Source organism: Capra hircus, chromosome 24 (genome assembly GCF_001704415.2).
Source record: "Capra hircus breed San Clemente chromosome 24, ASM170441v1, whole genome shotgun sequence".
NCBI classification, from domain to species: domain Eukaryota; kingdom Metazoa; phylum Chordata; class Mammalia; order Artiodactyla; family Bovidae; genus Capra; species Capra hircus.
In genome coordinates this window covers 25,219,153-25,243,120 of record NC_030831.1, presented here as the reverse complement: position 1 = coordinate 25,243,120, position 23,968 = coordinate 25,219,153, and the positions used below count along the sequence as shown (strand labels likewise).

At 43.6% G+C, this 23,968-nt stretch overlaps 1 protein-coding gene across 2 annotated transcripts in view; it reads right to left on the bottom strand.

Moving 5' to 3' along the window:
• The window catches only part of GAREM1 (GRB2 associated regulator of MAPK1 subtype 1), a 235,988-nt gene continuing 212,302 nt past the window's right edge, over positions 283-23,968 (bottom strand). The window contains exons 5-6 of one of the 2 annotated variants that reach the window (XM_018039594.1): positions 6,824-6,990; positions 283-5,471 (exon numbers count right to left, since the gene is read on the bottom strand). In XM_018039594.1, the coding sequence (XP_017895083.1) occupies positions 4,586-5,471; positions 6,824-6,990 (1,053 nt within the window). In that variant the 3' untranslated portion in view covers positions 283-4,585. The remainder of the gene's footprint in view (positions 5,472-6,823; positions 6,991-23,968) is intronic. The other variant, XM_018039595.1, reaches the window with a different exon arrangement.

The following is a 23,968-nucleotide window of genomic DNA, read 5'->3' as shown; positions in this document are numbered from 1 at the left end:
TCTTTTAAGGCTCACCAGTTCATCTGTATTTGTCTTTTCTCCCGTATCTCCTGATCGCACAGGTACTACATTCTCTTTGCACGCCATTGGGTTACCTGGTTCCCAGCTTCTTCCATTTATGATATGATAGCCAGTCTTCAATCTCTTGTCAATATGGAGTGGACTTGCAATCTTCAGAATCTCTTCAGACAAGTTCCCTTCTGCTTCATGAGGATGGGAAAGAGAGTCTTCAGAAAGCCATACACTAGGTCCAACTCACTAAGGAACCAATGCCAGAAGAACAACTTTTAAAATTTCTTTATTTATAGACATTTCAGAACCACTGAAATCAACGACGAATTTTTTTAGACACAACATAACCATGTTTATCTTGAGGTACACATTGGGCCCATAGATAATGCTCTGGAAACAGTGCAATTGTTAACTGGTAGTTAATCCCAAGTTCCAAGCCAAGAAACGGTAAAGATGGTTACAGAATTCTTCGAAAAGAAACCATTTCCATTTAAGGCAAGGAAAATGCGCACATTTTTGATGGAGTTCAATTTTTAGGCTTAGCTCAAACAATATTTTAAAGGGAACTTCATATGAGAATGGGAGAAGATGTTTATAGGTAAGAAATGATCTGAGCCTTACATGGGGTTGGAAACAAGAAATTCATAATCCGATAAGTTCATTACAAAACTCATAGCCTAAAAATTAAGAGCAGCAAAATTACAGAAGATATTTGTACAGTTTTAACACAAATCACGTTTACCCTTTGTTTCTGGCTTTCACAAGGAGACAAATTTTCAAACACCAAGTTCTGAAGACTAAGCGACGTGACTGGCTAAGAAGTAGCCATCAGCATTCCACACGATCACAGCCCCACCCTGTAAAAGTCCTACTTTCCGTTATTTGCCCTCTGGCTGTTTTATTTTTCTTGCCCCAGCAGTTTGGTGCCATTATGAGAAAAATAGTGGGAATTGGTATAATGGCGGTAAGTTTCCGAAAGCCTTGTGTGTCCAACCACAGATTTCACTTTTGTGGTGGACTGAAGTTGAAATTTCTTTGAACAGTTCACTAGGGTCTTTGGAGAACTGTCTGATTTTCCAGTTTGTTATTCAAAACGTTAACCTCACACTCTTTAGGCATGATGAGTAGTGACTTGTGTGTGACATGGAGTGTTGGTTAAATGATGGACCCTCTATTCATCCACACCCCTTCCCTGAACTGCTCGAGGAGTTGTGTGGACAACGTGCAGTTGGTTCTGGAATGTCACCAGAGGGTTTGCCCATGTGTCTGAAAACAGTTGGAATGGACAGTCATAATATTTCCCCATAAGATTGTTTTATTTCTACACGAGACAAGAATAAACACTGCAATCTAGTCGAATGGGCAGCTCGCTGCAACTTCATAAACTTGAACGGCATATGTGGGTTGAAAGGGTCTCAATGTAAATTTCACAGTTCATAAAGTTGAGCGGCTCAACTTTTAAAAGAGAGAGAATATGCAGGCGTTTACGAGATGCTGAGAGGGATCTAATTTGTGAGTGCTTGAGTTTGCCCTCCCTATGTGAGTCAGCCCCACATTTTACATTTTCGCTGCTTGGTTTGATTTATTGCCGAGTTTCCTTTCTGATGGGGGTCGTGATGATTTTGGCCATGAATTTAAGGACCCCAAATTAAGAGTCCCATTTGGACACTTTCTCCCTGGCCTTGGGGTCAGTGCACAGACTGTGAGGCACCTGCCAGAGATGTCCTGTCCTGACTTGGTTGGCTAGAAATGATTCTGGGTGTGGGGGTCACTTTTCAATGCAAAATTGCAGCTCAAGAAGGGAAGGGCTGTCTCCTTCCTACCCTTGTCCTGCATTTCTTGTCATGATTCTCTGTGGCTGTGCAAGCCTTGTCTAGTCACGGTGCCATGTGGCTTCAGACGTGCCAGAGGATACTTATTACCAATTAAAACAAAATTCCAGTCAGTAAAAAAGAATACTAGCCAGTGGGACTCTGAGATGTTTTGTGTCTCCAATGCTTTCCAAGTTTTGATGGTCTTGCAGTGTTTCTTTGATACTCCTTTCATAGAAGCTGCCATTTCTTCCATCTGTGGCTTTTTGAAAGACAGAGCACACTTAACTGTCTCTATATCCAACTGCTTAAAAGATTTCATGTTTCTCTTACACAGACTCAGTCTCAACAACTGTGGTTTTAAATATAAACATTATGAATTCCAAGAGGGCAGGAACTGTCCTTGATATCAACCTGTCAAGTCGTCCTAGCATGGTGCCCAGCGCACAAATGATGTTCAGTGAATTTGAGTGTGTGACTAAAAGGCCATATCGTCCCTGTCCTCAAGGAGTCTCTATGTTGCCATCAATATAAACTCAATGTACATAAGCCAAGACAAAAAAAAACAGAAGGAACTTTTATTTTCAAAGGAAGAAAAAGATAAAAAGAATCAGTTGTTCATGTGGGGCAACCTTCATAGTAAACTCAAACCTACCTATTCCTCCCTCCTGAATTGAGAATGGTGTCTGGGCCTAAGGATTTGTGAATGGGTTCAGCAAGATTTTGTCAGAGAAAACTTGCAACTATTCAACAGCCTCCTGTTTTTATTTTAAAGAAAGGTTCTGAGAGGTTAACTCGATCTAAGGGGTTGCCCCTGGCACTGAAGGATGGTTTCCCAACAGGAAAAGTCAGAGCGGCCGTATGCCATCTAAGTGCGGTACTGGAAGCTTCTACACAGACGTGTCAGTTACTTATGAAGAGGTGACCCAGTCTGACAGGTTTTACAGGGTATTTTTTTTATGGGGTACTTTTAACCTAGAGTATTTGCATTTTGAGAGACATGCGAAGGGAAAGAGGCTTTATTTAAAAAAAAGATTTAAGATGGAAAATGAGAGAGTGTATCAGTTCACCTTAGTTCTAATTCACCTCAGTTCTAAACAATGAGATGTATTAAAAATATCTTTCATGTCAGGAAATGAAGCCATATTGAACAGGTCTGCAAAACTAGAATTGGTGGGTTTTGTCTTTCCACTCGTGGACTCATTTTGATGAGCAGGAAGAGTGGATAATAACATACAAGCCAATTCTGACACCTGGGTGGCTGTCTGTCCATCTGGAATGTGGGGACAGACCTCAGGAAGGCAGGGCTGAGGATGATAGCCTGTTCGGAGAAGGAAAATGTTTCTAAGATTTATATCCCTTCAAAAAGTCAAGAATGATATTGATGCCATCGTATTTTGGAATAGTTAATCGTGTTGGGCAAAAACTGTCAGTTCCAGGGTTTTGAAACAGTTGGAATGAAAGTATGGTAAATCATGTATTTTCTTTGGATGAGAGGAAAGAAGAGGTTTCTGAACTAGACAAGTACTCTTATTGATGCTCTAAAAAATGATGCCACAGACGCAGCACAGATCAAAGCAGAGGGTGGTGTGTCTGACTTCCGAGCTCTCCTAAAGCACAAAGCACGTTGAACACGAGACATGGCTCTGAAAACTGCTCTCCAGACCCCTCATCACCAACCAGAAGACGACCCTCAAAGCCGAGAATTACCACTCAACAGAAATGATCAGTTCCCCAGACATGAATGGGCACGGGAGTATTCTATGCAAAACCCAGCCTGTAACAGGTTTAAAATTCAACTTAATTCTTCAATACAGACTCTCTACTGGTTTGTTCCAAGTTTTCCATGCTGGAGCCTGGTAAGACTGAGCTTCGAGGGACAGGATTCTGAGAATCTTTGACATCATTCTGTCCACTCTTCCTAACAGTCGACTTAATTAATGGCCCCAAACTTTCAGTGGATATTTGAAAGTGAACAGATGTTACCTAAAAGATCAGACTCATAGGGATGTTGAAAACATACATTTGTATCATGTCTAGATAAATACACATACACATACATATTCTGGGTATTTTTTCTCTGCTCAATAAAATTAGCAGCTACAGATAAATTGTTGTGGTCATGATTTATTATTTCTAAGGACGTCTTATACCCTCTACCAGCACAAGACTTGATAAAATGCCTTTTGATAAAAAGATCCCCATCAAGCACGTAACATTGCAGTGTCATTTCATATTACTAACATTTTCAGGCACAAGAGGAAAACAATTAGCACTGAGCAGTCCAAACAACAGAGCACAGACTAGAGTTAATTGTCTGAAGTTGGTTCTCCCAGAGGAGGGAATTGTTCAAAAGCGTGTGTGTGTGTGTTTATGTGTGTTTAAGATTTCTTGTGTTTCTCAGCTTTGGCTATTTTGTAAATAAATATCAGACCTTCTTGCATAAACCTACTTGGGTAAGAAGTATTTCTCTGAACATGCCTTTTGTCTTTTAGCAGCTGTTGAGTGTTGAGTGACGTACAAGGCACACCTCTAAGTGTTCTGTACAGCATTTTTATTGATGTACAAAATAGCCTGTTCACCATTCAAAAATTGTAATCTGCATAGTAAGAGTTTTCTCTTATCCCTATTTACAGCGAAGGTTTTTAGTGCAAAAAAAAAAAAAAAAAAAAAAAAAGAAATCCATGAAACCGGGTCCCAGCCAGTCCCGTCTAGGACTACACAGTTATCAGTTTTGCTCCATGCCAGCTGGGCTTATTTGGCTATATTTTGGGTCTCCAGCCGTTAATGAATTGCAGGATTTTCTTCACCTGCAGTTTGCTCAGTTTGAAATCCTCCGAGAGGATTTCTTCCGTGAGCTGAACGAGCAGATTGCCGTCGATCTTCTCGGTCACGAAGAACACGATGACGTCCTCCGACAGCCCGATGAACCGCAGGGACTTGGACACCTCTTCGACCGAGAGTCCCGACAGGTCGGCGGGTGGCTGCCACGGGGACCCGTCGCCGCAGGAGCGGGGGGCCAGCTGCAGGTGGATTGGCGACGAGAAGGGGTAGGGCGCAGAGAGGAGGTCCGGCGTGCCCTTCTGGACGAAGTACGTGTCCTCGGACAGGTCCGGAGACCCGGACTTGGGGGCTTCCTCAGCACCGTCGATTTGAAGGGGCAGAGGCGGGGTGTCCGGGGCCGCTTTCTCTTCCAGCGGCCTCGGGGCCCGGGGGGGCAAGGCGGGGCAGGAGCTGCTCTGCTTGGCCGGCCCGCCCGCCAGGCTCCTGTCGCCCGAGCGCTCCAGGCAGTAGCTGGCCGACTTGGGACAGCCCGTGGGCTCCGCGGGGCCCGGCCCGGGCGGGCTGGCGGCCAGCTCGCGGCCGTCCAGCTCGAAGGCGGCCGGGCAGTTTCTCTTGGGCGTGCCCGGTGTCTTCTGTCGGGGGTAACTGTAGCTGCGGCTCGGATCCAGCAGGAAGTCGCTCCTGGTGTGGGTCTCCGACGCTCCGGAGTAATGGTTTGGCCACGAGAGCCTGGAGGACAGAGCTTCAGAAGTGGGGCTGCCGCACGGGGACTTGGGGTCCACGGAATCTGCCTTCACTCGGTTACACGGGTAGCAGGACACGGGAGCGCTCTCGGAGGGACTCGTCTCACTTTTAGTGACGCTGCTTAAAAGCCAAACACATAGAGAGAGGGGTGAGTGAGAAAGTGATAGTGAAACATCCAGCCTAGCTTTAGCCCATCGATGTCACTTCTGAGTAGACAAATGTTGTTAGGAAGCAAATATTTCTTATCATGAATTCAATAAAGTATCTACTTAACCTCACTTAAAAAAAATTTAAAGAATCTTTAAATTACTAAAATACATCAGTAACTACGGATATGAAGATACTGACTTAAGAAGCCACAGCAGAGATGGCAAATAGATTTTTAACTACAAGAAAATCATTTGTTAGTGAGTGCCTGGATCTTCGTGATCAGAAACGTCTTTAGCCTTGTTCGGGCTTATCACCAATAGGGTCTGATTGATTAGTGACGTCTGCAGTGGGCAAGGGGGGCGTGAGGGAACAGTTAGTGGGCGTCTTGTGCTACAGGGACAGGACTACCATCACGACCACCGATAACCTATCCACCCAAGAGGGTGAGGCTGAAGAAACGTTTCAAATACAGTGCTTATGCTTGCCTTGGTTTCTGCACAGTTAACACCAGCATGAGGATTTAAATGTTCAGGGAACAAAAAACACCTGCCAAGGAGAGCTACTGTAACCCGTCAGGAGCATGTGTGACCCCCTGCAGCTCTGGGGCCCTCTCTTCAGAACAACCATGAAACCCAAGTGCGCTCAGAGTGGGTGACCAAGGTGGGGTGGGGTGGACAGTGGGTGGAACCAAGTCTGCCTCTTTGGGAGAAGAGAAGAGGCCATTCACGGCTGACCTCGCGGTTTCACAGCCTGACCAAGAGAAGCGGGTAGACCTGAATTTGTTTCTCTAGACACAAGAAACAGCTGACAGTTACATAGAGACAGATATAATGTAATATAATGAAAGATTTCTTAAAAAAAAAAAAAAAAAAGCTATCAGCCTGTGCCAACCATGGAATGAGCCACACTGCAGAAGCATTCGCTCAGGGCACCTGGAGGATGGAAATGGAAGACGGTCTGCCAGTGATGGTCAGGAAGGGACCCCGGCTCTGGGTGGAAACTCAGAGTAGAGGCAGCACCCCTGTGATTCCCCCTCTCCCTGGAAGTTGCTGTCTGCTCGGCTGAATTCAGAGTGGAGAGCAGCATTGGCTAGGCTTTATCACGGAACCCCGCACAGACTCTGCAGTCTGCTCATGCCACCGGCTCCTCCATCCTAGCTCAGAACCAACAGGGTCTATGCTCGTCCAGTAGAAATAAAAAGAGAAAAAACTGCTTTTCCTACACCACGGAGAGGGGCTGGCTCCCTGACACTGTCTGCAAGGACCGGGGGCCTTGGCTGCTGAGGGGACAGTGGGGGAAGTGGGCGCTGGCATAGAACTTACATGTCGTGCAGCCCTGAAGAATAGTAGGACAAGGTGGGGCTGGGCGAGCGAGTCTGCGGCCGCGCTGGCTTGGCTGTGCGAGGAGGGACCGAGGGGCTGGTGGACTGAGGCTTTGCGCTGCGGGGCGGGACCGGTGGCGCGTTCAGGAGCCGGCACTCTTCCCGGACCTGGCGCAGAAGAGAACACGCGGGGTTAGCGACACGCGACCCGGAGGGGCCCGAGGCTGCTCTGACGTGACACCAGCTGCGATAGACGGAGGGGAGGGGTGACCTGAGCCGACAGGGGGCTGCCAGACGTGGAGCGATTTTGCAAGAAACCAGTTTGGCAAATGCTGCTGAAATGTAGCAAGTAGCGGGGAAGCACAGCCCAGGGAGGGCGCCAGTGATCCGTGGGCACGCAGAAAAGAGGAGCAGGAAGAAAGTACGGGTGTAAGAGATCACACGATCTTACTAGAGGATGCCATTCTCCCGAGGAGTGGTGTTTCTTCACTGTTCAAGCTGAATTCGACGTGATCCAAACCTTAGGGGCTGAGCGAACCCTGTCTAGCGGAAAAGCTCCTCCAGGGATTCTCATGGGTAAATGTGCACCTCAATCCCCTGGGGATCTTGTTTCTTGCAGATTCTGACTCAGTAACCAAGGGCGGGGCCTGAGACTCTGCATTTTTCTAACAAGCTCCCGGGTGATGTGTACCCGGCTGGACCACAGACTGTACATACTCTGAGAAACAAGGCGGCAGATGGTGGAATGAGGCAGCTCTCCAAATCCCCAAAATAGTACTGTGTCTAAGAGCTGCCTCTGCCTCTCTCACTCTCCCTTCATCTTCCCACCAGAGAGGAGGCAGGTGACCCGTGCCAGCAGCAGCCTGCCTTCACCCTGGCTTGTTTGCGATTCACAGCCGGCATTCAGAGCATGGTTCTTTATAATGAAGATATTTTATGTACTTCTCTGTGTCAGACAGCAGGGGGCAGTTTATACCTGGTTCAGCTACTCTACCCTTAACTTCATAGATAAAAACTGAGCCAATTCTGACTCAAAAAGAAAGAAAAAGGCTTCGCCTGCATTTAGGCTGTGTTTCCAACTTTTTTTTTTTCACCTTTTCCTTGATTCCTCCATCTCAGGGGCTCTGGGGTAATGAAGGCAATGAAATAACAGCTCCCATTAGCTTTTGGTTTGTAGTTTGCTTAAGACCAAATGAGATGGGCTCCTGTTACATCACACTGGCTACCACCTATGCTGCACCCGGCCTCAAACTGGATTCCAAGGCCTGATTCACTTGCAGTAGAAATCCAGCCATTAAGAACAGTTATGTGACCCCGGGTGACCCGGCAAATCTCAAGTCTAAGCGAAATGGAAGCCATTAAAAGTCTCATCCATTGGCATTTCTCCCTGGGCCTGCTCCCACCCAGAGGACCCACCAGATACAAGTTTTCATCTCAGCAGCTCTTAGGCTGAAACAAAATATTCAGAGCAGTGGATTTTCTTCAACAGCTGCAGGCTTTCCCCTTTTGAGCTTTTCTTAAGAAGGTGGTGGTGGAGGAAATGAGGTTTGCATAAGGAAGAGGCAGGCTTGTAAGCTGGCCCAGGGGGGCTCTTGCCCCACTTTGGGGTCTTCTGCAGAAGCTGAGAACCAACCAGGACAGTAAAAAGCTCTGGTTGGGGTGCTCCCCTCCCTGACTTTTGGAAGCATGGACTGATTACAAACGAAGTAAAATAGTGTTTCCATCTTGCTAGCAAACTGTAAAGTAGCCAACTGTGTTTCTTTTCTTTCTTAAGGAATGTCTTTAGAGTCTAGGGTGGATGGGTGTAACATCTATAGATGTGCTTGGTTCTGTTTATGCCAGAGTGACAAGAATCATGGAAAACGTGAGAGGATAAGGAGTCTGTCAATTTTTTTTTTATTTTAAAAATAGTCACGTTTCAATATGGGATTAGAGAGAAGTATAAGGGTCAAGGTTGAATCAGATTTAGAAATTTCTAAATTTTGGCATTAGTCATTCAGATCAGTTCAGTTCAGTCGCTCAGTCGTGTCCAACTCTTTGCGACCCCATGAATCGCAGCATGCCAGGCCTCCCTGTCCATCACCAACTCCCGGAGTTTACTCAGACTCGCGTCCGTCGAGTCAGTGATGCCATCCAGCCATCTCATCCTCGGTCGTCCCCTTCTCCTCCTGCCCCTACACTTAATTAGGGATTGCTGACTTAGATGTCAATGATGATATGCTAAGATGTCAATTACAATCGCATTTTTAAAATGTATTTATTTTTAATGTAAGGATATGACTTTACAATATTGTATTGGTTTCTGCCATAGGATCATTGGCTGATCAGGGTCTGCTGCTGCTGCTAAGTCGCTTCAGTCGTGTTCGACTCGGTAACAACCCCATAGACGGCAGCCTACCAGGCTCCCCCGTCCCTGGGATTCTCCAGGCAAGAACACTGGAGTGGGTTGCCATTTCCTTCTCCAATGCATGAAAGTGAAAAGTGAAAGGGAAGTCACTCAGTCATATCTGACTCTTAGCGACCCCAAGGACTGCAGCCTACCAGGCTCCTCCACCCATGGGATTTTCCAGGTAAGAGTACTGGAGTGGGCTGCCATTGCCTTCTCCTAGGAACACAGAAAAGCAGCTACATGTAGTTGAATTTGACCTCTGGGAAGCCCTCTCTTCTCTTCTCATAAGGTTCCCTACAGCTGCTTCTGCCTCTTCCTTCCCTAACTGGGCAGTCAGTCCTTAGAGCTTCCCCACAGGTTGGGGGTAGAGAGAGTACTATTAATAAAAATAGGTATTTGTAGGTGACAGGGCCTGGTGAGGTGAGCTTGGCTGACCGAGAGCCTTTCCAGCTAAACTCCAAACAGCACCTGAAATATGGAAAGCTCCTGAGATGGCCACATGACTCCTGAAAGGAATTCACGCACAAAGGTGTGTGTGTGTGTGTGTGAGAATGAGAGAGCTTCTTACCCTTGGGATCTGATCAGTGAGGAGATACTAACATGAGGCCAGAATAAAAAGAGTTCTTCCCTTGTGATGAGAAGGCAGTGTTGTTAAGTCACTTCAGTCCTCTCTGACTCTGTGACCCTATGGACTACAGCTTGCCAGGCTCCTCTGTCCATGGGATTCTCCGGGCAAGAATATTGGAGTGGGTTGAGCAGGCAGTTTGGGTGTAATCATGTGACTTCAAGAACTAGGCTTATCTGAAACCCATTTCGGAGACAAAGGTAGTTAAAAATAAAACAAAACCTGACTTCAAAGGGACCCCGTCCTGGATAAGAACTGAGCTGTCATGTGGTGGAGGCACAAATTAATGCTTCACCCAGCAGGTGTGGGAGGGCAGCCCATGGTGGGTGAGCCCTGCTCACAGCTCTGCAGACAAACGCATCTCCACGGGTTACTCTCAACTTGTGGCTGCAGATGTGGGTGCTCGAAGGAAGTTGTACAGCAGTGTATTTTATGGGAAAAATTATATATGCTTTGGGGTTCCGAGGTTACATATCACAGGGTTTATGGTGCCATCTTACTACCTAACTCTTACATCCTTTCAACAGAAATCATCCTACTTTCCTTTGGATTTAATTCATCATGGGACATTTGTATCCAAGAGAAAAGTAGCTGTGGCTTGAAATGTATTTCATCTGACAATAAAAGGTAATTTACAAGACCGGATGGCCAATCACCCTATTTCCAGTTTCCCCTCATATTCCGTTTCATGCTGAAGCGTTACATTTTCAGCACATTCCTTCTAAAAGTCTCAGCATGTGGCTTTCATCATGTTACTTCCCATCTCCAGGGGCCCCTCTGACTATTGGACAAAGTCCAGCTTCTCCTGCCTCCCATCGAGGCCTGTAGCAGTCTTTCTAGTGATTTCTTCCCATTTGATGCCATCTTTCTAGTTTTCCCCTGCTCTCCCCTGTATGAACACACAGGTCCCTCCAGTGGGGCAGGCTCAGTGTCACCTAAACTCTTCCTTGTACTTTCCTGCCAGTCTGTTGTTTAGTTCCAGCTGCCCCCCGTCACCGCCTAAGGCCCAGTCCTAACCACTACAGATGCGGCTTGGGACCATCACACACAGCGGTCAGCACTCGTCACTGCTTCTGAACTCTGCACAGATGCCGTCTGTATTTACTCACTCTCCATGTATATTCAAGGAGCCTGAAAGTGGACATGCTGGGGTCATTGTTCTTACTGCTCTGTGGATGGCAGAGTTTGGGGACTTGACACCCCTGGCCCAAATATGTCACCTAGAATGGCAGGCAGAGGTTACTGGATGTCACCAGACAAACCCAAGGTACTTTTGTTTTTAAACGGATACCAAGAGAATGTCTTTCATATTTTTATGTGGAAACTGTTATTGATAAGTCATCTGGGCTACGTGTTAATTTGTGTGTGTGTGTGTCTTCATATTGGTATCAATTTAGGGGAAAAAAGGTGTCTAGCAGACCTGGTCTCGGTGACCATCATCAACTGTGCCACCACTAACCTGGCTGTGGCATTGGTGAAGATGACAGTTATTTCTGAACTGGGAAATGCTGTGGCTTCATTAGGGAAGTGTTGGGGTGGAGGGGGGGAGGTATTTGGATGATCAAGAATAAGCCCTCTAACGCTGGTGCTAAGCGAGGAGCTGGCATTGTGTCTGAGGCAGGTGTTATTACCTATCACAGATTATGGGTGACTTTTGCCTACTGGTTGGTGATCTCTGGTGATGAGCAGCTTGAGTGTTTACAGCCAAGCTCCTGGCACCTGGTTATGATGGGGGTCAATCCACAGCACGAATTCAGGGCGAGCAAACTCCCAACCATACCCATAACCTGGCTTTACCAGCAGTTCTCTGGTCTAAAGCCTTTCTTTCCAGCAGTTTCCACCCCCCCGCCCCACCCCCAGCACAATCTTCTCATCCACCCCTGCCCCGCCCCGCCCCCAGCACAATCTTCTCATCCACCCCTGCCCCGCCCCGCCCCAGCACAATCTTCTCATCCACCCCCCGCCCCGCCCCCAGCAATCTTCTCATCCTCACCCCTTTACAAGTCTTGTTCCTTTTCTACAGTGATGTTCAACAATCCCATCTTATCAGAGATAAGATACGCTGCCCTGGAGTAAGACACTTCTCCCCAGGGTTCAAGGTGCAGACTGCCAACCCAGGGCTAATCAGAGAGCAGATTTATTGCGAGGACAGCGAGCACCCTTTCTAGAACCGTCACTTCTTTCTAGTCTATGAAGCATATGTTCAGCGAGGCACAGGCAAAGTGACTGTCTCTAACACAGAGAGTTCCCTAGTGGGGTTTGAAGGAGGCTGTGGAAGGTGCCTGTCCTGGGACTAACAGCCAGACCACAGGGACCATCTACTCCCACCACCCCTAAAAGTCTGAAGAACATGCATCAGTTCCCCTTTTCCTAGAAACATGGATTCCATTTACAACTGACTTGTTCAGTTCCGTGCTGGGTGCCCACACAGGCTCACTGAGCTGGTGTGGAGTAGGGCTGCCGAGAGCGAGGAGCCCCTGGGATTAGCTGGCAGGGGGGTGATGGAGGCCAGCATGTGACAGATAGAAACAGGCTCCGTAACAGCAGAAGGTGGAACGCAGATCAGTGGGAGGATCATGGATGATTCAAGAGGCAGAGGGAGGACAAACTCAGGCAATTATGCTGAGGAAGTCTGGAGGCGGAAGGAGTTGTGAGCGTGCAAGAGAGGCGTGAAAACACCCCCAGGATGGTGATTTGGTCTGGGGGTTTAGAAGGCGAGGCAAATCTCGGTGCTACTGATTCAGACAGACACTTAGAAGAACAGGCGTTGGGAGAAACTGAGGAGTTCAGGGTTGAAGAGAGTTTGAGCTCAGTGTTCTATTGACAGAATCTGAGGACGTGAAGAGGGCTGAACCCCTAAGAGGCAGCAGAGGAGGAGACCAAGGCAGAGAAACACAGGGGCCCGCACCACCTCACTGCTCACGGCAGGGAACAGGCCCTGATGGTGTCACAGAAGCGGACGGTGGGGAGCACAGCTCAGGAGAGGGATGGGGTGAAGACAGTGATGGCAAGAAGTCCAGGCAGGTCGGGAAGATGTGTGACAATTAGCAGGTCACTGTGGATCTTAGCACATGAAGCTTCAGTTGAGTGAGGAGACCAGAAGCAGATTCCAGGGGAGTCAGAGCTGGAACAGGAGGCCAGGGAGAAGTTAGTGAGGACAGGCCATTCCTTACAAGAAGGAACAGGGAGGAGCTATTAGAAAGGGATACTGGACTGAAGGGTGGCTTTTTTCTTGGAAGAAACTTGAAATTGTGCCTGAGTAGGTACTTGCACGCACGTGACCTGGAGGTCAAGTGTACACTGACTCCAGGGACAGACAGAACACACTTCCCCACAGTTCTCTGCTTTCCCCAGGCCAGTACCAGCCATGTAAAACCAGAAAAACAATGGCAGCTGATTATCTCAGCGCTTCCCAGGTGGCGCTAGTGGTAAAGAACCTGCCTGCCAATGCAGGTAAGAGATGCAGGTTTGATTGCTGGGTCAGCAAGATGCCCTGGAAGAGGGTAAAGCAATGCACTCCAATCTTCTTGCCTGGAGAATCCCATGGACAGAGAGGAGCCTGGCGGGCTGTGGTACACAGGGTCGCAAAGAGTTGGACACGGCCGGAGCAACTTAGCACACATGCAGAGCAAAGATGGACACACCCAGAAGAATAAGTGACTTTGGAAAGCTTTGTGTAGCTATGTGAAGGTGGCTGACAAGATCAAAACCCAATTCCAACCTGTGGTCAGAATCTCATGCATCCCAGAATGGGACTATTTATTTTCAGGATACTCTCCAGAAAGTGTAAGTTGGTTCCCTGACTCCTGGAATAGGCATTTAAAGATCCTTTCTCCTCCTCACTCCTCACAGCTGAAAGTCTGTTTAGCTGGTGGGGGGAACTGAGCCCCATCTGAAGGACCAATAATTTATGAAAAATGGAAAACAAGGTCTTCTCCCTAAATAGTCACATGATAAAGACAATGCATGAGAATGTGTTACAAATACAAAGCTCCTTAGAGCATGGTTGGAAACAGGGGTAAATGGAAATGTTTAGCAGACAATTCAAACATTACATACAACTGCAGTATCTTATACACATGAACTACTTTTTTCTGTGACATTCTATTTCTCTGACACTTCCTATGGATTAAAACAACACAACAAAAGACACAGTATGCCAATGAAGCTACTCAGCATAGGAATGGGGGCTTTTTAGTCTGATGATGCTTCTTGGAAAGTCTTAGCTTCTCAGAACTCTCTACTTGTCTTAGGAAAGAAACGACACTTTCACACCCCATTCATTCACCAACTGGACCAATGAGACAGCTTAGGAAAATGAAATACTTATAATGACATGTTCCTTGCTGAACTTTTTTCTGGGGGAAAAAAATTTCATAGCAGCGCCTGTTGTTTAGTCACTAAGTCATGCCCAAGTCTTTTGCGACCCATGGACTGTAGCCCGAAAGGCTCCTCTGTCCATGGAATTCTCCAGGCAAGAACACTGGAGTGGGTTGCCACTTCCTTCTCGGATCTTCCCAACCCAGGGATCAATCCCGTGTCTCCTGCATTGGCAGGTGGATTCTTTACAACTGAGCCACCTGGGAAGCCCATAGCAGTAATTACTCAACTTTTAAATACAAGCAGTGGATCTGAAAGTAACTGTCATTAAGACTCTGTGAGTCCTTGTCTATGGTCTAAAGTCCGGCATCCGGCATCCCATGCCTACAGATGAAAACCTTGGTGCTCAAAGATCACACTGCTTGGTCACTAACGGGCTGCAGCTGTCCTTAGGCAGACTGAGGATCACTGCTTTTATGCTGACAATAATTCAGAAAACAGACACGATAGGTGAGCTTGATCTAAAACTGGACTCACCTTCACTGTGAGTTTTCTTCTCTTAAAAAGCTGACTTGGGGATTCTGTCAGTGTTCCGAAGAAAAGAGTTTTGTAACCAAGCTTCCCTGAACTTCGTAACTTTGCCTTGACCGCGTGCCCTCTGCCCTGTATTTTACATTTCTTCCCACACTCCCTCTCCCAGATAACACAATCATTACAGCCTTAAGAAATCTGATTTATAAAGAGGCTTTTATACAAAGAGTTCACAACCCTGTCACATACCCATCAGGGGTATTCTCAGCCAAACAGAAATTCAAGTTTTAGAATGACAATGTGGCCATCAATGAACGTCTCTTTGATGGATTACGCAAGGGTAGATGTGATTTACAGTCAAAATCCTGATTCTCAGATGTGTGTGCTTCTTTTTCGCCATTGTGTATGTGGATGATAAGGACCGAAGGCAGGCCCGGGTCTGCCATGGCTTCCAACCTCCAGGCTTGGGGCAAAGGAGTCAAGGCCGAGGGCACAGGAGGCCGCTGCTGGGAAACAAGAGGGCCCGCAGCTCTGAAAAGAATACTTGTTTAAATTCCAGGGTGCTTCCCTGGACTCTGAAGAAAGATGATGCCATTGGGGCAGAGAATAAAGCCCTTTTCTGAGCACGGAGTATAATGCATGATAGATACACTGAGATAGGATATAACCTTCCTATTAATGTGATTCTGTGCAAATGGTAAACCCAAGAGTGCAGATCTGAAACAAGGGCTAGCCCAGAGACTATTACAGTGACTTTATTAACATTCTAATCATTGAGACTTTCAGTAGACACAGGAGAAAACAATTTCTTGGCCAAGAAAGTTTCATTTAAAAACAAATAACCTACATAAAACTGAAGGCAATTAGTTTCAAAAGTTACTAGAACACAGTAATAATTCAGTTGTTATTTCAATTAACAAACGGGAAACGCAGGTATGCCTTGCTTACCGAGTACTGCTCAAAGGTTGTAATTAAAATGAATTAAATGTCAGATGCCTTAGGAGACCTTGTTAATTAGTGGAATCCTGAGTGAATCCTTTTGTAGAGCAATTATTTTGAAAAGTAAATAGTCATTTCCAGATGAACCTGTTTAATATCTAAATTTGACTATGAATATGTCAGGTTTACTTAAGAAAAACTTCCCTTTAGTGCCTTCCTAAATTTTTTTAGCTTAATTTATATCACCTAACTTTTTTTATTGGATTACAGATATATGTATCTTTTATATACAGTAGTGTATGTCATTTCCAAGTTCCTACTTTATCCCTCCCCACTTGCCTTCTCTAATATTAATATTCAACAGGAGAGAGCCCAAAGACAAAATAAAAATTCAGAGTAAAATCAATTATTTTCTTAAAATTTATTTTGTTGAAGTATAGTTGATTTCCAATGTTGTGTCAATTTCTGCTGTGCCGAAAAGTGATTCAGTTATACATATGTGTACATACTCTTTTCCATTATGGTTTATCACAGGATATTGAATATAGTCCCCTGTGCTATACAGCAGACCTTGTTGTTTATTCTATATATAATAGTTTGCATCTGCTAATCCCAAACTTCTAATCCATCCCTCTCCTCCCCTCCCTCCCCCTTGGCAACCACAAGTCTGTTGCTGTGAGTCTGCTCCTATTTTGTAGGTAAATTCATCTGTGTCATAGTTTACTTCCACATATAATGGTACATGTGGTATTTGCTTTTCTCTGAGTGACTTAGTATGATCATATCTAGGTACACGTATGTTGCTACAAATGGCATTCTTTTTTTTTAATGACTGAGTAGAACTCCATTATAATGTGTACCACGTCTTTACCCATTCATCTGATGATTGACATTTACGTTGTTTCTGTGAGTTGGTCATTATAGATATTGCTGCTATGAACACTGGGGAGAATGCATCTTTTTCAGTTATAGCTTGTCTGGATATATGCCCAGGAGTGGGACTGCTAGATCATACAATAACTATTTTTAATTTTTGAAGGAACTTCCATACTGTTCTCCATAGGGGCTGCACCAATTTGCGTTTCCACCTACAATGTAGGAGGGTCCCCTTTTACCACACCCTCTCCAGCATTTGCGATTGGTCGATTTTTAAATGATGGTCATTTTGACTGGTATGAAGTGACACCTCATTGTAGTTTTGATTTGCATTTCTCTAATAATTAATGATATTGAGCATATTTTCATATGCCTGTTGGCCATCTATGTCTTCTTTGGAGGAATGTCTGCTTAGTTTTTCAGCCCATTTTTAAATTGGGTTATTTGCTCTTTGTATATTTAGAAAATTAAGCCCCACTTAGTTGCATCATTTGCAGTATTTTCTCCAAGTCTGTAGGTTATCTTTTCATCTTATGATTTCTCTTATTGTACAAAAGCTTGTAAGTTTGATTAGGTGCCACTTGTTTATTTTTGCTTTTATTTCTATTGTCTTGGGAGACTGACCTAAGAAAACATTGGTAAGATTTATGTCAGATAATGTTTTGTCTATGTTATTTTCTTTTAGTTTTATGGAGCCATGTTTTACATTTAAGTCTTGAAGTCATCGAGTTTATTTTTGTGTAAGGTGTAAGGATATGCTCTAACTTCATTGATTTACACGTGGCTGTTAACTTTCTCAGCACAATTTGTTGAAGAGTATCTTTTTTCCATTGTATGTTTTTGCCTCTTCTGTTGAAGACTGACTGTAGGTTTTGTGGATTTAATCTCTGGGCTCTATTCTGTTCCATTGATCCGTATGTCAGTTTTTGTGCCAGTACCATACTGTTTTAATTACTGTAGCTTTGTACTGAGCTTCCCAGGTGGCTCAGGGAAAGAATTCACCTGCCAATGCAAGAAACGTGGGTTTGATTCCTGGGTCGGGAAGATTGCCTGTAGAAGAAAATGGCAACCCACTTCAGTATTCTTTTCCTGGAAAATTCCATGGACAGAGGGGCCTGATGGGCTACAGTCCATGGAATTGCAAAAGAGTTGGACACAACTCCACAGCTAAACAACAATAAGCTTTGCTGTATTGCCTGAAGTTTGGGAGGGTTATGCCTTCAGCTATGTTCTTTATCCTCAGGTGTGCTTTGGCAATTCTGGGCCTGCTGTGATTCCAATAGGATTATTTGCTCTAGTTCTGTGGAAAATGTCATGAGTATTTCATAGGGATACTCATTACATGGGTAGATTGCTTTGGGCAGTATGGCCATTTTAACAGTATTAATTCTTCCAATCCAAGAGTATGGGAGTATCCTTTTGTTTCTTTGAATCATCTTCACTGTCCTTTATTAATGTTTTACAGTTCTCAGCATATAGGTCTTTCACTTCCTTGGTCAGGTTTACTGCTAAATATTTTATTTTTTTGATGCAATTAAAAGGGATTTTTTTTTTCCCACATTCCCTTTCTGATAGTTCATTGTTAAGTGTAAAGAAATGCAACAGATTTCTTAATATTCATCTTGTACCCTGCTACCTTGCTGAATTCATGTATCAATCTAGTAGTTTTTGTGTGGAGTCTTTAGGGTTTTCTATATATAGTATCATGTCATCTGCATATAATGACAATTTTACCTCTTCTTTTCCAATTTGGGTATCTTTTCTTTCTTTTTCCTGTTCGATTGCTATTGCTAGGACTTCCAATACTATCTTGAATACAGTTTGCATCCTTGTCTTATTCCAGAATTGAGTGGGAAGGCTTTCAGCTTGTCACAGTTGAGTATTATACTGGGTGTGGGATTGGAATAAATAACTTTTATCATATTGAAAAGTATCTTCCTTCTATACTCACTTTGGTTTAAGAGTTTTTATCATGAATGGATGCTAAATTTTATTAAATGCTTTTTGTGCATCTGTTGAGTCATCACGTGGTTTCTGTCTTTTGTTATGTGGTATACAACACTGATTAATTTGCATACATCGAACCATTCTTGTGACCCCGGGATGAATCCAACTTGGTTGTGGCGTTACGATCTTTTTTGTTTTGCTTGGCCATGCTAGGGCTTCATTGCAGTACAGGGGGGTTTCCTGAGCTGTGCTGCAAGGGCTTGTGATGTATGATCTTTTCTTGTGTTGTTGGATTTGGGGTTTGCTAATATTTTGTTGAGAATTTTTGCATATATATTCATCAAAGATAATTGCATGTAATTTTCTTTTCTGGTACTGTCTTTGTCTGGCTTTGGTATCAGGGTGATGGTGGTTTCATAAAATGTCTTTAGGAGTGTGCTTTCCACTTCAGTTTTCTGGGAGAGTTTGAGAAGGATCAGCATAGGTTCTTCTCTGTACGTTTGGTAGAAGTCACATGTGAAATCATATGGTCCTGGACTTTTGTTTATAGGGAGATTTTAAATTACAGATGTCATTTCACTTCTAGTGACTGGTCTGTTCCAATTATGTATTTCTTTTTGATTCAGTGTTGGTGGGCTGCATGTTTCTAGAAACTTGTCCATTTCTTCTAGGTTGTTGAATTTATTGGCATATAATTTTTCACAGTATTCTCTTATGGTTTCTTAGAATTTGTTTGGTATTGGCTATTTCTCCTTTTTCATTTCTTATTTTGTATATTTGGGTCCTTGCTCTTTTCTTCTTGGCAAGCCTGGCCAGAGGTTTGTCAAGTTTGTTTATTTTTCAATGAAGCAGCTCTTTGTTTTGTTGATCTTTTTTCTATTTATAAAAAAATCTTTTATTTCCTCTCTGATCTTTATTGTTTCCTTGCTTCCTTCTGCTCACTTTAGGTTTTTTTGCTCCTTTTCTAATTCTTCTAGGTGGTAGATTAGGTTGTTTGAAATTTTTCATATGTTTTAAGAAAGGCACGTGCCACTGTGAATTTTATTCTAAGAACTGCTTTTGCTGTATCCCATAGATTTTGTTTGGTTTTGCTTTTATTGTCATTTATCTCAAGGTATTTTTTTAATTTCCTGTTTGATTTTGTTGTTGACTCATTGGCTTTTAGTAGCATGTTGATTACATGCTCCATGTAATCAATTTTCTTATTTTTCTGTAGTCGATTTCTAGTTTCATCTGGTATGGTCTAAGAAAAGGCTTAGATATTACGATCAGAAATAATTTCTATACTCTTTAAGTTTATTGAGGCTTGTTTTGTGGCCTAGGATGTGGTCAATCCTAGAAAACGTTCCCTGTATACTATACTAAAAAAGACTGTGTATTGTTTTTTTGGAAATAACGTCCTGAAAATATCAATTAAGTCTAACTGTTGTATCCTTTAGGATCTATGCTGCCTTACTAATTTTCTGTCTAGAAGATCTATCTATTGATTGAGTGGGTGTTAAAGTCTCCTGTTATTGTATTCCCATCAATTCTCAATTTATGTCTTTTGGTATTTGTCTGTGTATTTGGATGTTCCTACACTGGGTGCAAATAGTTTGATAAGTGTAATATACTCTTCTTGTATTGATTGCTTTATTATTATATAGTGTCCTTTAACTTTCTTTATGGACTTTGTTTTAAAATCTGTTTGGCCTGATGTGAATAGTGTGATCCCCATTTTCATTTCTATTTGCATAAGATATCTTGTTCCACCCCCTCATTTTCAGTATATGTGTGTCTTTTGCCTTAGAGTGGGTCTCTTGTAAGGAACATATTGTAGGCTCTTGTTTCATATTTTTTATTCCAGTCTATCACTGCCTTGTTGCCATCCACAGCCATCTTTTTTGTTGGGCTGTGATGGGTCTCGGTTGCTGCACACAGGCTTTCTCTAGTTGTGGTGTGTGGGCTACTCACTGCAGTGGTTTCTCTTGTTGCAGAGCACCGGCCCTAGGCACATGGGTTTCAGTAGCTGCAGCGCATGGGCTCAGTAGTTGTGGCTCATGGGCTCAGCTGCTCTGTGGCATGTGTGATCCTCCTAGACCAGGCATCAAACCAATGTCCCTTGCATTGAAAGGTGGATTCCCACCCACTGGACCACCAGAGAAGCCCTCCCTTGTCTTCTAATTGAAGCATTTAATCCAGTGACATTTAAAGTAATTATTGATAGATATGTATTTATTACCACATAAAACCTTATTTTCCAGTTGATTTTTGTATCTTATTTTTGTTTTTCTTTTTGTAGTTTATGATTTCTTTTACATTATGCTTGTGTTCTCTTCTTTTTGGTTTTGGTAAATCTACTGAATGTTCTCATTTGTTGTTACCTTGTTTTTCAAGTAGTTTAACCCCTTCCTACATCTACTTGCTTTAGACTGGTAATCATATACTCAAACACATTCTAAAAATATTTACATTTTATTTCTCTCCTCATCCCCGCATTTTATGATTTTGATGTCCTCTTTAACATACTCATGTATATCCTTTTGCTATTCATTGTGGCTGTCATTGCTTTCACAAAAACTTTCTGATCTTTAAAAGAATCTGTCTACTGGCTTATTTAAGTGATTTACTTTTCTAACTGTGATTTTCTCTTTCCTATATATTCTTGCTTCTTTTCTATTTAGAGAAGACCATTCATTATATCTTTTAGGATAGATTTAATATTGCTATATTCTTTTAGTTTTCATTCCTCTGAGGAATTCTTTGTCTTCTATTCTAAATGATAATTTTACAAGGTAGAGTATCCTAGGTTGCAGATTTCCCCCATGTTGCTATTTCCTCTGGCCTGCAAATGTTTCTGTAGAGAAATCAGCTCATAAACTAATGGAGGTTCCCTTGTAATTAACTCTTTGTTTTTCTGTTACTGCCTATTTAGAATCCTCTTTTTAACTTTTGCCATTTCTATTATATCTTGGTGTAGATCTGTTTGGGTTCATTTTATTTGGGACTGTTTATGCCTCCTATGAGTAATGCTGGGCTGGATGAAGCACAAGCTGGAATCAAGATTGCTGGGAGAAATATCAATAACCTCAGATATGCAGATGACAGCACCCTTATGGCAGAAAGTGAAGAGGAACTAAAAAGCCTCTTGATGAAAGTGAAAGAGGAGAGTGAAAAAGTTGGCTTAAAGCTCAACATTCAGAAAACGAAGATCATGGCATCTGGTCCCATCACTTCATGGGAAATAGATGGGGAAACAGGGGAAACAGTGTCAGACTTTATTTTTTGGGCTCCAAAAAATGCAGATGGTGATTGCAGCCATGAAATTAAAAGACGCTTACTCCTTGGAAAGAAAGTTATGACCAACCTAGATAGCATATTCAAAAGCAGAGACATTACTTTGCCAACAAAGGTCCGTCTAGTCAAGGCTATGGTTTTTCCTGTGGTCATGTATGGATGTGAAAGTTGGACTGTGAAGAAAGCTGAGTGCTGAAGAATTGATGCTTTTGAACTGTGGTGTTGGAGAAGACTCTTGAGAGTCCCTTGGACTGCAGGGAGATCCAACCGGTCCATTCTAAGGGAGATCAGCCCTGGGATTTCTTTGGAAGGAATAATGCTAAAGCTGAAACTCCAGTACTTTGGCCAGCTTGTGTGAAGAGTTGACTCATTGACTTTGATGCTGGGAGGGATTGGGGGCAGGAGGAGAAGGGGACGACAGAGGATGAGATGGCTGGATGGCATCACTGACTCGATGGATGTGAGTCTGAGTGAACTCCAGGAGTTGATGATGGACAGGGAGGCCTGGCGTGCTGCAATTTATGGGGCCGCAGAGTCGGACACGACTGAGCGACTGAACTGATGCCTCCTATACCTGAATATCTGTTCCTTTTTTAGGTTTGAGAAGTTTTCAGCCTTAATTTCTCTGAATAAAATTTCAATCCCCCTTTCTCTTTTTTCTCCTTTTGGGATCCCTACTGTATGTAGATTGGCACACTTTATATTTTCCCATAGGTTTTTTACTTTGCTTTCATTTTTAATTTTTCATTTGGCTTCTTCTGAGTGGGTGATTTCTATTATTCTATCTTCCACAATATTTATTCATTCTTCATTATGCAATCTGCTATTCATTGCCTTTAGCTAAATGAGTTTTCTACTTTTTCTTGGCTCCTCTTTATAGCTTCTAGTTCCTTTTTACCGTAATCTGAATTCCAATTGATAAGTCTTCTTAATTTCTTCAGTATTTTCACTACCTCCTTTTAACTTGGTGTCTATTAGACTGATGAGTTTGTTTCATTTTGGTTCTTTCAGGGGGATTCTACTGATCTTTTAATTGGGAGTGTTTCCTCTGTTTCTTCATTTTCATTTACATTTCTCTCACTCTGTGAATTTAGGAGCAATAATCATCTACCACGGGCCTGGAGGGCTATTTTTATGTGGGAGCATCCTCGTGCAATCTGTGTAGGGTCAGTATTTTCGGTGCAGGGGCTGCTTTTAGTAAGCGTGCCTGTTTCCTCTCTGCTCAGTATTTGTTGGCTGTAGAGTAGAACTGATTCTTACAGCTCAACTCTTGAAAATCACTTCTCTCAGCTTTTAAACGATATATTTTAGGATTTCCCCCCTTAACTTAGGTAGTTGTGTGAGGGCCCTCCTCCTGTAGGGTGGCCACATCCTGCTGTGACATCTGGTAACACCATGACCCAGCCCTACCCATGCCTAATGGAATCAGCCAAGGCAACTTCTCAGCTTTAATATTTCTACAGAGGTTTTTTACTAGGAATTTGAGTTTCTTGATGTGCATTTGGAGCCTTGGAACTACATGTGGCATTTTTATAGATACTCTCTAGTTCTACAAAGGCCCCAGATCCCCCATGAAAGGATTACATATTATTGGGGTCCATAGGTTGCCAAGCATTTCTGTAGTTCTTGGTTTATGACAATTACAATTTTGGCTCCACAGCTAGATAACTGTAACATATAGCTTATCAAGTAGAATTTTAAAACTCAGATGAAAAGGTTTTGTTACTTTTAAACCCAGTTAAGTTCCTTGGATATCTTAAAAAACTAGGAAAATGAAACTCACAGGCACTTTGGGAAGGCAGGGATGACTGTCCCCTGTCTGGGTGCCAGGACTCCCTGCTGCCCTGGCTGTGGAGGTAGATGTCCTTGTCCCCATCAGTTTCCATGACTCTCTGGGGCGCCTTTATACCTTAGGTAAGGAAGGACAGGGGAAAATAACCTCCAAAAACTTATTTTCTATCTGACCCTAAAAAAAGAATTCATCTCCTGTCGAGGTATTGCTACTATTTACTGAACACTTACCACGTGCCAGGGAATACTGCCAAGTACTTTGCACAATACAATAATGCAATGAAGATGTCATTATTAAGTCTTGCAGGGCCTTACTCAGGAAGTAAAACATTGTGCCCAAGGTATGAAACACTAAGGGGCAGGGGGAGGATGAAAAGCTACGTGTGCTCTTAGATGTGATGCGTTGTGCCTCTAACATCTACCACACAGCGTGGCAGATCACTCTGCTTCTG